The 16,417-nt window shown below is 45.8% G+C and overlaps 1 protein-coding gene across 16 annotated transcripts in view; it reads right to left on the reverse strand.

Moving 5' to 3' along the window:
* LOC102693209 (sorbin and SH3 domain-containing protein 2) overlaps nucleotides 1–16,417 on the reverse strand; it is an 85,249-nt gene that overhangs the window by 3,211 nt on the left and 65,621 nt on the right. For 6 of the 16 annotated variants that reach the window (XM_069193295.1, XM_069193290.1, XM_069193281.1 and 3 more), the window contains 10 exons: nucleotides 15,583–15,632; nucleotides 14,408–14,586; nucleotides 12,238–13,803; nucleotides 9,587–9,672; nucleotides 8,648–8,694; nucleotides 7,927–8,041; nucleotides 7,699–7,827; nucleotides 6,955–7,158; nucleotides 1,102–1,151; nucleotides 5–111 (listed from right to left, as the gene is read on the reverse strand). In XM_069193295.1, the coding sequence (XP_069049396.1) occupies nucleotides 5–111; nucleotides 1,102–1,151; nucleotides 6,955–7,158; nucleotides 7,699–7,827; nucleotides 7,927–8,041; nucleotides 8,648–8,694; nucleotides 9,587–9,672; nucleotides 12,238–13,803; nucleotides 14,408–14,586; nucleotides 15,583–15,632 (2,533 nt within the window). The other 10 variants (XM_069193268.1, XM_069193288.1, XM_069193283.1 and 7 more) reach the window with 6 other exon arrangements.

Consider the following 16,417-nt stretch of genomic DNA (forward strand, 5'->3'; position numbering starts at 1 on the left):
TCACCGACAAACCAGCCGTCATCGCACTTCTCCATGACATCCACGACGTCGCCTTCCTTGAGCTCCAGCTCGTCCTCATTCCGCGGCGTGTAGTTGTACAGAGCCTGAAACCTGCGGGGGGGGGGGGAGAGAGATTGTGGGCCCGGTTACCTGCGGCGCTGGCCAGAGAGAGGACCAAGCGAGCGATGCGCTGGGGCTCAGAGGATCAAGCACGGGGAGCGGAGGGGCCACATAATTACAGAGCTCAGTCAAGCCACACACAAAAAAGAGTGGTCTTTCCATGACACAATCAAAAGAGCACATTTATATTCACAAAGTATCAAATGACACCCATGTGACCACTGAGGATTTAAAAGATTGTTTTAAAGAAGAGCCTAACGAGACTCAGAGTTGGGGATGAACAGATGAGGCGTGGATGGACCGAGGGGCCGAGTCCAGCAGGGTGGAGCAGTGGTCAGACTTCTAGACTCTTAAACCCAGGGTTGCAGGTTCAATGCCTAGGTGAGACCGTGCTATGGAACCCTTGAGCTTCACCCAGATCGCTCCGGTAAAATTCACGGCAGTATTTTCACAGCTGCGAACTTAAGTCAATCGGGATAAAAGCCAAATAAATGACTAATTTTGCTTGTTCTTCACCTCCTCAACAGATAGCATGAGTTGTCATCTCTAACACATATTAAAAACACTGCCAAAGAAGTTGTCTCGTAGATGCAATGGCTGCCCAATGGATCTTTTTAGCAGGCGTGTGATGCTACATACAGTAAGTAGCTTTCCACAGCTTTCCTAGTAAGGATTACAAACCATCAGGCTCGTATCGTACAACTTCCTCCTCAACACATTTTTAAAGAGGACACATTGTCTGTTCAGGGGTGAACAGATAGCATGTGCTCTCACCCACCCCTGCCTACTGAATATCGCTGCCTTCCATTTCCACCCTCTTCACATAATTACACCAATAACAGGCTTCAAGATGTTGTGGAGTGGAGGTACAGTATACCTATATCTTGATCTACCAAATAATTACAAGTGTAAAATTTGTTTGGTAAGCTGTCGAATAAGGTCAACTTCGAAATCTTTCCAGGAGAAGCGAAGGACACTCACGGTTCTCCGCCACTGTGTAAAGCATCTTGGACGAACGCCGGACGCTGTGGCTGAAAAACAAAATGCAAAATTATACGAGCGTGCAACAGTTCACGTGAAACATCTCATAGCACAACTTTGAAGCATTCGACAGAAAAGCCAGAGCCACTGCACACTCCAGCCTTGTGCAAGCACAAAGAGGACAAAGCCAAATGCTGACAATGAGGACTGTACTCCCCTTTTTTGGAAGGAATTTGGGGGAAAGGGCTGGTTGTCTGGACCTGGCAGGTACACCATGTCTAAGCTGTGTACACAGAAAACATAATTCAACATTCCTAAGATGAAAAAAAAACATTTCATATAGATACAAAATAATATTGTTTTTAGGATAATGTCTACCATGTGCAAGCCAAACCCTTTGCTACAGATTTATATATTCAGCCCTGCTATCTTCAACCAAAACACATGCCTTGTGATTCTCAAGAAGATCATAAAGAAAAAAAACAACAACTTCCGAAAAGGCAACACAATTGTAATGCCCTTTACAATTCAACCACTGAGTACAGCAGAAGTTAACAAAACACTTCCCAAAGTCCACACTGACTTCATCGATGTCACCAAGAGGGCTCATGCAGGTTCACTCCAGCACGTGGTTTTTGCATGCACAAGTCCCACTTCCCCCCAGAGCACAGCCTTCTTGTGCTTTCCCAGCCCGTGAAAGCCTCTCTGCGTTACACTTTACTTTCCTCACAATGCTCAGCTTCAAAGCGTGCGCACACACACACACGCAGACAAGTCATTAAAGTTGAAGGTATCCCAGCGCCGCATCCACAAAAAGAGTACATTTCAAACTGAATAATTTGACGCTACCTTTTACAAAACCCCGAATCAACTCCAGTAAACCAATTACGAAGTATGGTGTAACAATTGTGAAAAAAGGGATACGTGAACTTTAAAGATTATGCGACAGACCCACGACCACACCTGCGGAAAGGACACACTCAGAGGACACATCCCCCATACCCTATGTGATGGCGAAAAGCTTTGACCTCTAACCGGTGATCCACAGGACCTCCTAGACATCACCGGGCTACGAGGAGGCTTACCGACAACAACAACATCGCGTTTGAGAGCGTGCTGAAAGAATCAGAACACCCCGTGAACGTTACAGCTGGCAGGGGCACACACACTGAACGCACATGCTTCTCCAAACAACACCCGGGAGCATTCTCTGAAGATTCCCGGTGAAGGACAACGTCAACAAGCCGGGAATGATTTTGTGGACGAAAAACAAAAAGGGGTTTTACTGTCACAGCAATTTCACAGCAAAGTCACAAAGTCCACAGATTTAAACTGGAAACGTACAACATCACCTACTGGAAAAAAAACAAAACAGTAGGCACGTGTTTGTATTTTATTAAGTTATTAAGCTGCAAGGTTTAGCTACGAAGGCAGGGGAAATTAATAACATATTATATGCATGTTAGTTTTTAAATATGGTTCAATATCCTTATCTAAATTTTAAGTATACAGACAGCTTCCTGCTCATTCCGCCTCTATTTCAAAGGCAGCTGGAGGAGGCTGCAAATAGAAGGACAATTAAAACTTATAAAACCGCTGTGATTTAGTTACAGTGGTATCTGGGCTGAGATGGAAATCATGCTTTCTAAGGCAAATAAATCACTTGGCACAACAAAAATCACTAGCCTTTGAAGTCAGACTCTACTAAATAATTGTTTAGATAATCCGTTAAATTCAAATGATCAAATATTTTCTCCACCCATGATTGTGTGGGTCACCCTCCTACCTTTTAAGATTGACAATAAAAGTTTCAGTTAATCTTGTTAAACCTACAGCCTTAAAAACAGGCAAGTGCTGGAGGGAATAAAAAACTGCTGTTTCTGTAATACAGTGTTGCAGTGTGTAGTGTGAGGAGTCCAGAGTAGCACAGGTAAGCAGTGTGAACTCACAGCCATGCTCGGATAATAAACAGCATGTCAAAGACAGAGTCCACAGACACGTTTAGTGTGTTATCAAGCGGTGCAGTTAAATGAGTTACGGGGAAAAACACAGCAGCTTTTTTTTACCTTAATTTTGGGAGACCTAGACTCCAGTCGGGGAGAGTGCTTTGGAGAGAGAGGGGGGGAGTTTGTGACAGCAGCCTGGGGGGGCGTGGAGCGGGGAGGAGGGGGGGACGATGATTTCGAAGAGGGTGCAGGCAGTGAAGGAATGGAAGAAGGAGCAGGCGGCAGCGCCTCTGAAGAAACAGCAGCCTAGTGAAAGAGGCAATGGAGAAAGCAACAAAGAGCACAGCACTCAACTAATTTCTGAAGATGTAAACTAGCCTGAGTCTATCAAACATGTACAAGGGAATCAGAGTTTTTCTGAGCCTGTTTAAGTTCACCAAACACTAGGTATAAAATTCTACTATATTGCTCTCCCTCAATCACAATAAGTCCGCTGTGCTTATTTTAATGCTGAGCTTCTGCCTCACCCACAAAGGCTATCACAGGATGCTATGCTTGGTTAAAACAAAAACTTCATACTTGCCCCAACATAGGTACACTACGTCAAGGAGGAGTTATTATTGCACTTCAATAACTGCTGGACCTAATGGGTTAAGGTATGCAGGTTTGTAGGAAGACGAAAAGCACAACCACAGGTGTATGTAAAAAACGCAGATGATACCTCTTGCCGCTTTGACTTTGAATCTTCGCTATTCACCGGGGCCAGGCTCTTACACGCTGGGGGAGCCTGTGAGTTTTCGCCCGGCTCCTCCTCTATGTAGAGCTCAGGAAGCTCCCCTAGCACACCTGGCGCTCGCCTGCGAGACCCCGCCCCTGGCTGAACCTCCCCCTGTGACTGGCTGGCTGGGGTGATGGACAGCAGCTCCTGGCAAAGCTCCTCCTCCTGGTCTGCCGTGGGGGACAGTCCCTGGCGCGCGGAAAGACGCCAATCGGAGTCAAACTCAACCGCGCCGCCGGGACGGCGGGACCCAGCCGCTCCCCCGGGACCACATTCCTTCCCGCGCGAGGAGTCTGAACTCTGCGCCTCGCTCAGGCCGTTCGGGTTCGAACAGGGCAGTGGAGAGGGGGCCGCCTCTGGCGGGCTGGAGAAGGCTTCAGGGGAGGCGATGGGGATGAACTGCCCTTCCTCGACTCTAGAGGAGATGATTCTCCGGGAGGCGGAAGGTCCTAACGGAGGGGCAGAAGCTGGGGACGCTACAGAATCAAGGTCCTCCAGGTCAGACAGGAAGCTGTGAGGGAAAGGGGGAGGAGTGGGCGCGGGCGTGCCGTTGGGGGACATCCCTACAGTCAGGGAAATCCACTCGTTGGTGACCGCTTGCAGGTGGGCCCCTTGCGGGGTGAGAGAAGGGGACGAGCGCTGTCTGAAAGTGGGGGACGGGGTGCTGAACCGCGGGCGGGTCGAGATCTTGGAAGAGAGAAGACAGGCGCTTAGGAAGGAGGAGAACAGAAGGCAAGATAAAGGAAAACACCACACCGCCTCAGAAGCAGGAAAGCAAAGGGATGCCGACCCATGATCGTTCAGAGAAGAGCCTCCCTTGGTTTCATGCAGCTGGCAGGCAGCAAAAAAAACACTGAAGGATGAAGCTCATTATCAATGTGAAAGAGAAATACACATCCCCAGAAAAATTCATGTTCTTCTAATCTGGAGAATCTGCTCTGTACAGAAACATGCTGCTCAGCTCAGAGAGGCTGCACAGGGAGAAGTACAGAAACTTGGTGTACGCAGTTAGGATCACCTCTACTTTCTAGTTATACCTGTTACTCATCCTGTTGCCTTTCTCCTACAATTATATGCCGTGGTCAGAATTCTTGGAAAACCAAGCACAGAACCGCACTGGGAGACACTATTGAGTTCTATGTGCTTCAGCAGCTAGATCCCCAGCGTTGAGCTAAGCTTCTCTGTGAAGCGTGAAAACATCACACCGAGTCAAGAGATACTCCAAGTCCAGTACTTTCCACACTAAACAACACATGGCTCCCCCTGGCTGGTAAGGGACTGTTAAATGACTGTGGATGTTGACTATAGTGCACATCTTCCCAATGGGAAACAGCTTAGTCACAGCGTAAGACGGTATTAACAACGATTCCAGCATTACTGTGGCCATGTAGGGACTAAATTATCCAAAGGTGAAGTAGCTCGAATGACCACATGGCAGGAAACTTAAAGACATGCTTGCATTGCATCAAAATGCATTAAGAACTAATCTGAGTAATACTTTTAATCTGATCCATTCCAAGACAGAACTGTTCAAGTCCACGCAGCTGTATAAGTACCTGGGCATTCACTTTATCCCTTCTACTTTCGACTGGAGTTGACATGAAATGAAATTGACTGAAGTGTATATGAAATCGAAGTCTGTCAGTTATACAGTACACTAGGGAAGATCTTCATCAATCAGTTTATGCCAGCAACATTTAAAAATGTTAAATTAACTTATCAAAAGACTTCAGATAATGCTTAATTTATCTCTAATAACTGTAAAAAAAAGTATATACATTTGTACTGCTTATGCCTTTTAAATTATTATATTCAGTACTGGTTTTATGGCTATCAAACATTTAATTCCTTACCACTTGGCTATAACATTTCACTTAATCCCAAAAATATGGACAAAAGAAGTATTAAAAAAAAACAAAAAGGTATTTTTTTAGTGTCACACCTCTCTGCTCTGTGGTTTATTACTGATACCAAAAACTTACTATACAACTCCTGTATCCTTTGTGGGATGAGAACCACTAATACTCTTTTTAACAAGAAATGCAATATTATACTAGAAGGCAATAGCTACAAAAAACACAGTCTAAAACTTTATTTCCAGCAGTAACAGGTAAAAACGTGCAGGTTATGGGAGAGGCGAGCTTGTACGGACGAGCGCAGAGCCCCGAAGCAGGGTCCCGTGTAACATCATCTTCAAGAGCGCAATGGGCCCTGTATTTATTTTTCCATTAAAGAGCTGTCTAAATTTCAGACAATTCTGCCAGAATTTCCACACATCAAGCCACACTCTGTGAGTATGGGTCCGCCTCAGAGCAACTACCATCCACTTTCCAAATAATTTGAATTATGTTTGCCATTTCTTGTTTTTTTTTTTTACTTCTGTGCGAATCATGCGGCCAGCCCCTTTTTCTCCTAGAGGTGGTAGGAGTCTCTCCTTCGTATACTCTCCTTCCTTCCCCCTTTCCTCCGAAAAAACAGCCCAACGCAAAAAAAAACGATTTCTAGAGCAGCCTCTCAAATGGTCTTCAATCACAACCTACTCAGCTGGTTGCTAGGTAACGGTCTCATTCAGTCCTGACCAGGGCAGACGTAGGGCTACTGACGCATGATAACACAAAAACTGCAATTTCATATAATTATAGTGGCATTTGAAGCTGACAGCGGTTTTAAAAAACTCCTCAGGCCAACCTATGAAATCAAAAAGGCTGACCTGCCTTGGGATCGCAACGCAGTTTGAGAGCAGTTGGTTTCATGTGAAATTTTAAATACGTTAATAACCTCAAAGCAGTTTATGTGATTGCTTTGAATGCTGTTGTCTGAAGTAAAATAGTTAAACCAGTCTGTCTGTGCAGTGACGGTCTTTTTCCAGCATTTGAAACGAAACATGTCAACTCAATCTCATTCTTCCGTTCTGCTGAATGTTACAGCTCATTTGCTACATCTTCACTCTTGAGTGGCGCCTGTCTTTTTCTGATAAACGTGGTTTACCGAGACCGCGGAAGAGAGAGGCAACGTGTGAAACAGACAAAATCACTGGTGCTAGGAAAATCAGATCATTCTCAGTTACGGAACACCTCCGGGGACCGGAAGACAAACACTGGTTTAAAAGGGAGTGGGACAGCCTCGTACCTTTGTGGATCCTAAGGTGTGTATCCTGTCGCTGGAGTAGCTCTGAGGAATGGGCGGGTCAGGATAGTGGCCTGGACTCCTGGTAGGGGACTTTTTGAGGACATCCACGTAGGACACAGGGAAGATGCCTTGCTTATTAGTCTCTGGGATCTTCCCCTCGTACCAGTTCTGATCCACCTGTCTCAGAAGAATGACTCTCTCCCCCTGGAAGGAAGGCAGGCTGTCAGAATCGGAACAGGACGAGCACCACAGCTTCTTTCCTGACTTCAGTTTGACACGGGGCTCCTGCAACCATGGGGGGGGAGAGTGGGACCTGGACACGCCCCCCAACATGGCCACCTGTGAGGGCTGTTCGCATCTGGGACGCTCGAGATCTACAGCACCTGATAGGAGACCCAGGGCTAATGACAATAACAATAAGAATAATATCCTTACACTCATGTAGCAATTTTCTGGACACTCCGCTCAAATTACTTCACAGCTAATGGGGGATCCCACTGCACCACCAAGGTGCAGCCCCACCTGGATGACGTGACGGCAGCCAGAGCGCACCAGTCCGCTCCCCACACTTCAGGTATCGGCGGGGAGGAGAGCAGAGCGATGAAGCCAGCTCAGAGATGCGGATTATTAGGAGGCCATGGTGGGTAAAGACCAGGGGGGGAATTTGGCCCGGAATACCGGGTTTACAACTCTGCTCTATTCGAGAAACGCCTTGGGGTTCAAGGAGTCAGGATCTTGGTTTACCTTCCTCAGCGAGAGCTCCACATTGGTGTCCGCGGTGAAGTTGTACTTGGCCACAGCCTCCCCGATCTCTCGGACCTGTGCCGGCGGGGGCGGCCGTGCCGGCAGGTGCTTCTCGGCGGGCGGGAGTTTCTGCGGGAGCGCGGAGAGAGAGGGACAGAGGGGGGAGATGTGGCGGCCGGAGGCGGACAAAGGTGCCAACAGAGACGAGCGGCTTTCGGGCTGGCGCACCTCGATGTAGGAAATGGGGAAGATGCCGACTTGCCCCCGGAGCTCTCCTTCGTACCAGTTCTGGTCGATCTGCCTGAGGATGTACACCGTGTCCCCTTTCTTGAACGTCAGCTCCCTAGAAGACATTAGTGCAGATCTCCTCACCATACAAACTCCCACTTTTCAGCTCCACATGAGAACGGCAAGGCTTGAGCATTATGGGAAGGAGCAACACTTCATATACTTCCAGCTCACTGCTGCCCCAGATTATTAATTTTTTCTTCCTGCAATGATGAATAGCTTTCTGAAAAGCTCTGCCCCAGCATTTATAAATAGAGCTGATGAGCCACGGGTATTGCACAGTACTAGGTGATATCATCGCAACCGCGCCACCCTATGTAACCACGAAATGAACTGATGCTCTTTCAGTCTGCAAAATTACCAAAATATTAGTGACCTGAATTTATTAACGACACGCAAACGGGCCAAACTCCTAAGCGGCACGAAATTAAATTTTAAACTATACAATCAAGCGAGAGTTTTCTACAAAACATAACCAGTTTGAAATTTTGATACATTTTTACAATGTCTGCTACCGATTTAAAATATTATTCAGAATGTATTGACGACACAAATGTTCCTAACTAGATATAACCAGAAACTGCAAATTTGTAGAATGCATTACAAGCTCAGATATGATCTGCTTTGCGTCTTGTACATCAGGAAAGCACATAAAACTTACTTTGCAGTCTGTGCCTTAAAGTCATATATTGCTCTGGCAGGCTGTTTCTGTCGAGGATAAAATAAAGGCTTAACGTTAATAAAGAGCATATGAAAATAAGACGTAATGTTAGCTAGGCATCACTCTATGAAAATAACAGAGCAGTGGTTAAGCACAAAACATTTTTTTTTGCTGCGCAAACGCCCCCTCTAGTGTCAACATGGCATACTGCACTTTAAATTACTGGAGGATTAAACATGATCGAATTGCCATCATGGTAAATGCGAATCAAAGTCCTGATTAATAATTATTATAATAATTGCTTACACTTATATAGCGCTTTTTCTGGACACTCCACTCAAAGCACTTTACAGATAATGGGGATCACCTCCACCACCAATGTGCAGCCCCACCTGGATGATGCAACGGCAGCCATAGTGCGCCAGAACGCTCACCACACACCAGCTCTCAGTGGGGAGGAGAGCAGAGTAATGAAGCCAATTCATAGAGGGGGATTATTAGGAGGCCATGATTGGTAAGGGCCAATGAGAAATTTGGCCAGGACGCTGGGGTTACACCCCTACTCTTTTCGAGAAACGCCCTGGGATTTTTAATGACCACAAAGAGTCAGGACCTCGGTTTTACTTCTCATCGCCTGTTTACAGTATAGTGTTTCCGTTACTATACTGGGGCATTAGGACCCACATGGACTGCAGGGTGAGTGCCCCCTGCTGGCCCCACTAACACCTCTTCCAGCAGCAACCTTAGTTTTTCCCAGGAGGTCTCCCATCCAGGTACTGACCAGGCTCACACCTGCTGAGCTTCAGTGGGTTGCCAGTTGTGAGTTGCAGAGTGATATGGCTGCTGGCTAATAAGATTACATCTTACATGTCAGCATACGTCAGCTACTCATATTTTGAATGAATCAAACAATGCACAGGCGCACACTGTCCTCCTCACCTCTCTGTCTGGTGTAGCTCTTCTGTCTCTGGGAGTGCACTGACCCACATCAGGAAAAGAAGACGAGCCTCTTGAGGATTCCTGATCTATTCACAATAGAAGGGCACACAGTGAGCAGGAACCCTGTCTCCTGCACTACGGCAGTCCGTACCCATTCACGTTCATTGGGATCTAACTAAGGACTACAAGTGAATCACAGAGCCATAACTACAGAGAAAATGTGCAAGATGCCTGGCTCTATATTAAAGCCATACACTTGAGAAATTAATATTAACTGGACATCGCATTTTCTGTGCTGCAGGCATTCAGGAAAGAGGTTTTCTTTGCATTTCTGACTTAAATGGACCCATATTGCTCGGACAATTTAAAAAGCAGAAAACTATGCGAGTCTCCATTTGTAACTGAGATAAGGAGGCACAGGAGGTAGTTCTTTACGAACAGGGCGGTGACAGTATAAAACAAGCTACCCAGCCATGTTGTTGAAGCAGATACCCTGGCTGTATGAGAACATGCTATCCATTAACCACTAATTACCAATTGGGCCAGACAGCCTCCTCTCCTTTGGAATGTAAAGCTACAGTGTGCAGCAGAGGGTTAAAGACTACCCTCTTTACTTATATAGTGTTAGGCATTTTTCAGATCAATACCAGTGCATGAAGGACAGGGAAACTATGACCTGTTTATGAATCTGATGGGGTTCCCATCCATAAATAACGTTCAGCACATTTACAGAAAGTATTTTTAGATTTTTTATGGTACTCTGAAAAGCTGCTCGACAGTACTTTCTTTCCATGTTGCTGGAAAGGACCAAGCACAAAAACACAGGCAGAATGTCAGCCACAGAATCCTGCTGCATTTCATTGCCTTCTCAAAAGAATAAAAATTGAACCAATTTTTCATTGCCAATATTAAACGCGGTGCTTATTAAATATAATTCACAGGCTCAATTTAAACATCTGCAGCTGGGTCAGCTTTTCCATTCTTTCCATTCACCCCAGAGTCAGAGCTCAGTGCTAACTGTTAATTGGGATACTTGGATACTTCAAGAGCTTATAAAGGTATAGCAGATATATTTAAGTTATGCAGGGCGCTCCTCAACATGATTAGAGTGATCAGTCTGTCACTCAGGGAAATTTTCAAATATAGACAGTGCTCACCAAAGAGGGAAAGTGAGGCAGCACAGGGATCTTTTTTTTAAAAAAAGAGACTTAAAAATAGCTGAAGCAAAACTATCAGTCACTGCCAGAACCCAAGCCCCAGTTTAGACTCCCTGTAGCTCTAAACTCGACTTCAGCTGCTCCAATCTGCACTTATCAAATGTCACTGCTTATTTCTGTAAGCGAAAGCATTTTGTTAAAAGGACGCATAGCGCGAGGATAATGCGTTTGAATATATTTTCGCGCTGTGTTTGTTGACTGTAACGTATTTCAGGAGGACGCTGGAGTTGGGGTTGTCTGGAACAAGCTGCCCACCCAACTTGTCGAAGCCCAAACCCCAGCTGCTTTCAAGAAAAGGCTGGACGAGACCCTCAGCTCAATAAGCTACTAACTCTAGAAAAGGGCTTGGTGGGCTGAAGGGACTCCTCTCATTATGTGCTTATGAAGTCTTTCAAAGAAAATACCTTCTAGCTGTCTTAACATTTTGAAGGACCAGACATGCTGCAAGTGAGAGGCTGTGAACATGAAACTACCACATACGGCTGTGTTCATGCCTGCTCTGTTTTGTGCTTAGTGCTATGATACACTGATATCAGCACAGGAATAAAATAATACAGGTCATCAATAATTCACGTACTGTATATATACACGTCAATTTGAAACAGTATGAACCTGTTAAGGACTATTCTGAACGATGTACTCGTTCGTTTATAATGACGGAGAACCACAACACTCAACAAGACAGAGGGACATTCCACACAACACTTAGCCAACAGCCCCCAGTTGAAAACGGTGATTATACATGCAAGCAGCAGAGCAGCTGCAGGCAGCTATGAAGAGGATGCCCGAAAAAGGAAGGGAATAAAATGCTCCACATTTCACCCAGCGATGCGACGTAACGATGGAACGCGGTGATGACAACATGGGAAACAGAGCGGAAATGAAAGTGTCCATCCTTCTTTTTTAAATAAAATTAGCAGCGTGTTAGATCACAAACTTGGATTATTTCTTCCAGACAGCTCCGAGCTGTCACTGAAGAGAGCTACTTTCACGAGAACTCACTTTGCAGACAAGGTGAAAACGAAGGGGTAACGATGGGAGGATAGAACGAACACTAAACCCTTCAAAGAGTTTACCTACTGAAGTTAAAGACACAATACAGACAGATCCTTGCTCATTCACAATATATAAGGGCGATTATCCGAATATGGTTTCAGTATGCCTATAAAAAACATTTTCATTGTTGTTTTGCAGTTGCAGTTAATCGTCTTTAACTCCAGTATTTACACATAATGGCAATTAAAACAAACCAGGGGCTCTTTAATAACAGTTCATCTCAAAATTCCTTAAGACCTCTTTCTAGAGCTGACTTTCTTTTCATTATTCCCAAGACTTTCACACGACAGATGGACAATGGGGTTTCAGTGAAGTTCAGCAAGTTGAGACAGACATGGCAAAAAATAAAACGAATGAAAATGGGGCCGTATGGTCAACCTTGAAAGCAGCGTGCATTATCATTCCCCTGGTTGTTGTTGGCATCCATATCTTGGTAAGAGGCACTGAAGGGTGATCTTCCATAATCTGGCGGGTATGAGGTGTAATTCACGCCGCCATCTGGTGGCGGGTGGAGGTAAGGCTGCTGCTCGGGGCTCCTCCTCCTCAAGGCTTTGAGGGAGGAGTTTCTCTCAGGGATATCTGGGATCAGTTCTGCTATGAGTCTGTGCAATATGCTGTTGTCCGGGAGGCTTCCTCTCCTCTTCTCGGCTTTAATGTGATCATAGATATCCTTCAGAGCTGAGTCCAGCGCTTCATAAACTGAGGTCTTAGATTTTGGCTTATGAGTCTGTTTCTGAGGAGGCAAGCACTTTTTTCTCCTGAAAGGCACTGGGCTGACGAGGAATGCCAACTTGGAAAGGTTGGACTCCGCCTCCTCCTTCTTCAGCTGCTGCTTCCTGTCCTGCTTAGCCCTTTCGTGCTTCAGCATGGTAGTGAACCTGGTGTACGAGGCGGGGCACCTGCCCTTGCAGGAGCTGACCAGGTGCTTGTGATGATGGTGGTGGTGGTGGTGCTGATGGGGGCCCGACCCATAGAAGCTCTCCGAGGAGGTGAAGGAGAAATGGTCGAAGTCGCTCTCGCTGCAGAAGGAAGAGCCCTCGATCTGGATGAAGTCGCTGAGGTCGGACACCAGCGCGTCGTGCTCGCTGTCCGAGTAGTCGAACTGGGACGCGGCGCGCTGCGGATGATCGCTGGTGACTTCGATGTGGATTGGCACAACTGCTTTGCTCTTCAAGTACTGAGGTTGGCCCTCGGGTGGATTCCTGTTGGGATTCTCCTCGTCCAGCAAGGACTCGATGGAAAAGCGACGCCTCGGGCGGCTTCCCCTTTTAGAGGACCCGAGAGTTCCCTCCGACAGCATCTCGTCGCCCAGATTCGGCATGGATTTGGACTTCTGGATGAGTCTCTCGAATTCAGAAATCCTCGTTGGCACCATGTCCCTGGGCACCTCGTCGCCGAATTCCCTCCATCCCGCGAGCCTGTCTTTCTGCTGCTCTTTCTCATACTGCAATATCCGGGACCTGACCGAACAAATTACCTCGGAGGTCAGCAGATCCTTGCGGTTGATGTGGTGCATCTTCCTGTAGAGCTTCAGGAACCCGGGCGCGTCGTGCGCGGATCGGTGACGGGCTCTGGGCCTCTGGGAGTCCGGGCCCTCCCGGCAGCCATGACAGGCACCTTTCGCCTCCTCGTCGCACAGCAGGGAGCCCACACTCTCCGACCGCGTCTGTGTGTCCGTCAAGCTGTCGCGCTCGTCCGTCAGCAGGTCGTCGCAGCTACGAGACTTGAGCTTTGGGGAGACGGCCTCCTCCGCACTGCTCCAGTTTTCCGCATTCTGGCGGTGGCTCTGCCACCCGTTCTTGAAGCAGATGGATCTCTTTGAGCCGAGAGGGATAACGGGGAAAGAGTGATCGCTGTAGCAGCTGTAGTCCGACTCGTGCGAGGCATTGTGGTTGGGACCTGAACAACTTAAAAGGGGTGAGTGCATTTTGCTAAAATCCCCACCTTTGATATCCACAAGAGCAGCATGGCAAGAGAAAGATACAAGAAGACATTAACAGGTTCGCAAGGACAATCGCGTATAAAAAGCAGGGAGAAAAGAAGAGCATTAGTGTTCTCAGAGAGTAAAGCTGTAAAATGAAAGGCAGGAATAGGCTGTCCAACCTAGCCCAAAATGTAGCTATACCACGTGAAACTATCTCCAGGAGGCCAAAACATTTCTTAAAAAGCAACAGCATTTAATTTATTGAAGTGGACTTAAAAGGCAACTCAATAAACAACTCTCTTTAACTGGTGGACAGAATTTAAATGACTATTCAGTTCTCTTTAAAACTCAGTAAGAAAAGTCCTGTTGATTCCCATACATGCTGGAAGGACATATAAGCTCAAAACTTATTCTACAACCCACTTAAAGAAGGTCATGCAGAATAAGGGCCGAAAAGATAATATGAAGAGATAAAATTACCATTACGATAACCATTCATAATGAGATAATATTATCTTTGGTGGGAGATTCATCTGCATATTAAGGCATCGGTTTACCCATACAAGGCACGTCTTATGTAGTGAGTTAAAAGGGTTTGTAAACTACACTTCTGTAAATGCCTACCTTTTGCTCTAGATGGGGATGAGGGTGAGGAACTAGTCAATGGCTTTCTGAGTGTGCTATTGATCCTATGTGGGTCTGCAGCCCTTGGTGAAGTCTGATTTGCATTGTGATCACTCTGGGATCTCTGTTGGCTTACAGCAGGCTCAGACTTCCTTCTTTTTCTGTAATCACTTGCTGAGCTGTAAAACAATATGAATTGTGATGTCAGAACCATGTTACAGACAATGACAGCGGCGAGGAGGCATGACAAGACTTCTGTCACCAGGGTGGTTAAGACCAGGTTTGTTTTTAACCAGGGTTCCAAGAGAAATCCTTGCAGCCAAAGTCTCTCATACAACAGATTAGCTGTGACTTTACCGCACATCTGTTCTTCTACAGTTCTGCTATTATTATTATTATTATTATTATTAGTAGTAGTAGTAGTAGTAGTAGTAGTATCAGGACCTCAGCTTGGTTACACGCCTGCAGTGGGTGTTGTAATTGAGAGTAGGTTCAAGAAAGAAAACGTTAAACACCTTTAGTTTAAATCAGCCACCGTGTTGCACAGTCAATGAGAGTAATGACCCCTTCCGTACATGTGAACTGGGAATGAGTCTTCACATTTTCAGGAACAAGAATTCTGCATGTTAGTTATTACTTATGCATGTGCATACAAAGCACGGGCCGTGCGTGAAGGAGTATGTTAATGCGAGTTTCTGGCCACTAAATACTGCCCACTTATGGGACATTAACGCTTTAGAAAATGACCGTGGGGGGAGGACAGGTCAGGAAAGACAAGTCATCGCAGCGATGGAAGACACGAAGCTGACAGCCCATAAGGACAGGGCTACCAGTGCTGTCTGTGCAAAGCGACATTTAATACTTCCCCGATTTACTGCGAGAAGAGACGTGGGCCCACACACACACACTCCTCCGGGGAGAACAGAAATGTAAAAATCCATTTCATCAAGCACAACAATTCTCACTATTGCCAATAAGCAATTAACACCACCATGAGCAACAACTATGCAAATAATACACAAAGACGATGGACATTTTTGCCTCCATAAAGCAAATTAGTCTCTCAAAGCCTAAGATTACAAATGCCCAGGTGGTGATAAATCAGTTTTTCTTCAAAAGCTAAAATGTATTCCACTGAAATTCCAGGTTTACATCAAAATGGACAAGAAGCTTACCTTGACGGTCTTTCTGGAGTTCTGTCTGCTGAAGAGTGATATAATGAAGTCTGTGGAAACAAAAAAAACAAACCGAAAATTAACTTCCAGTGAATAACATTCCTTGATTTTTTTCTTGCAAGTTTCTTAGCTTCCTCTGGCAGTCTAGGACTGACTGAGATCAAGCAAATAATCTGGCAGACGTGACCCAGAAAGATAAATTCTTGAACCTGTATTAGCAATGAGAGCAAGACAGTTAACAGGATTCTTCTGCTGCCTGGGCAGGAAAAGCAACCAGTTGTCAAAATAGCTTGATACCCAAAACATGACACAGCCTTGGAATTTACTCACTAGTGTCTCGAGATCAAATAAAGCAGGAAACTCTTTGTAAACACTGCTTGAAAAAGCGATCATTCTCCCCCAGGCTGAGCCCAGCACCGCTCATCTTGAGTGGGGCTCTTCAGCCAAACAAGACCTGATACATTTTTTTAAACCATCTTTAAAAGTAGCAGTGATCTTCACCTTCTGGAATGCAGAGTCACTCTATAACATTGGTCACTTGTCAACATAAATACTTCTCTAAGTGACAACTACCTCCACAGCAATCGCTTAATTGGGTTGCAAGGCCGCAGGGACCATTTTAAACACGTTCAGGGCTATGTACCGGTTTTAACAGCATCTGACTTCCTTATGTAGCGTTTTCCTTATCCTGTAAGACGTAATGAAAGTGAGAACAGTACTACAATTTCCTTGCTCCTCGTATTTGGAAACATCTATCCCTTTTCAGTAATATTGTTTATGGTCAGATTGGTTAATATTTCAGCTCACAGAAGTGCTTCAAAGCCCAAAGGATTCA

This window comes from Lepisosteus oculatus, chromosome 1, assembly GCF_040954835.1.
Source record: "Lepisosteus oculatus isolate fLepOcu1 chromosome 1, fLepOcu1.hap2, whole genome shotgun sequence".
In the NCBI taxonomy this organism is placed as follows: Eukaryota; Metazoa; Chordata; class Actinopteri; order Semionotiformes; family Lepisosteidae; genus Lepisosteus; species Lepisosteus oculatus.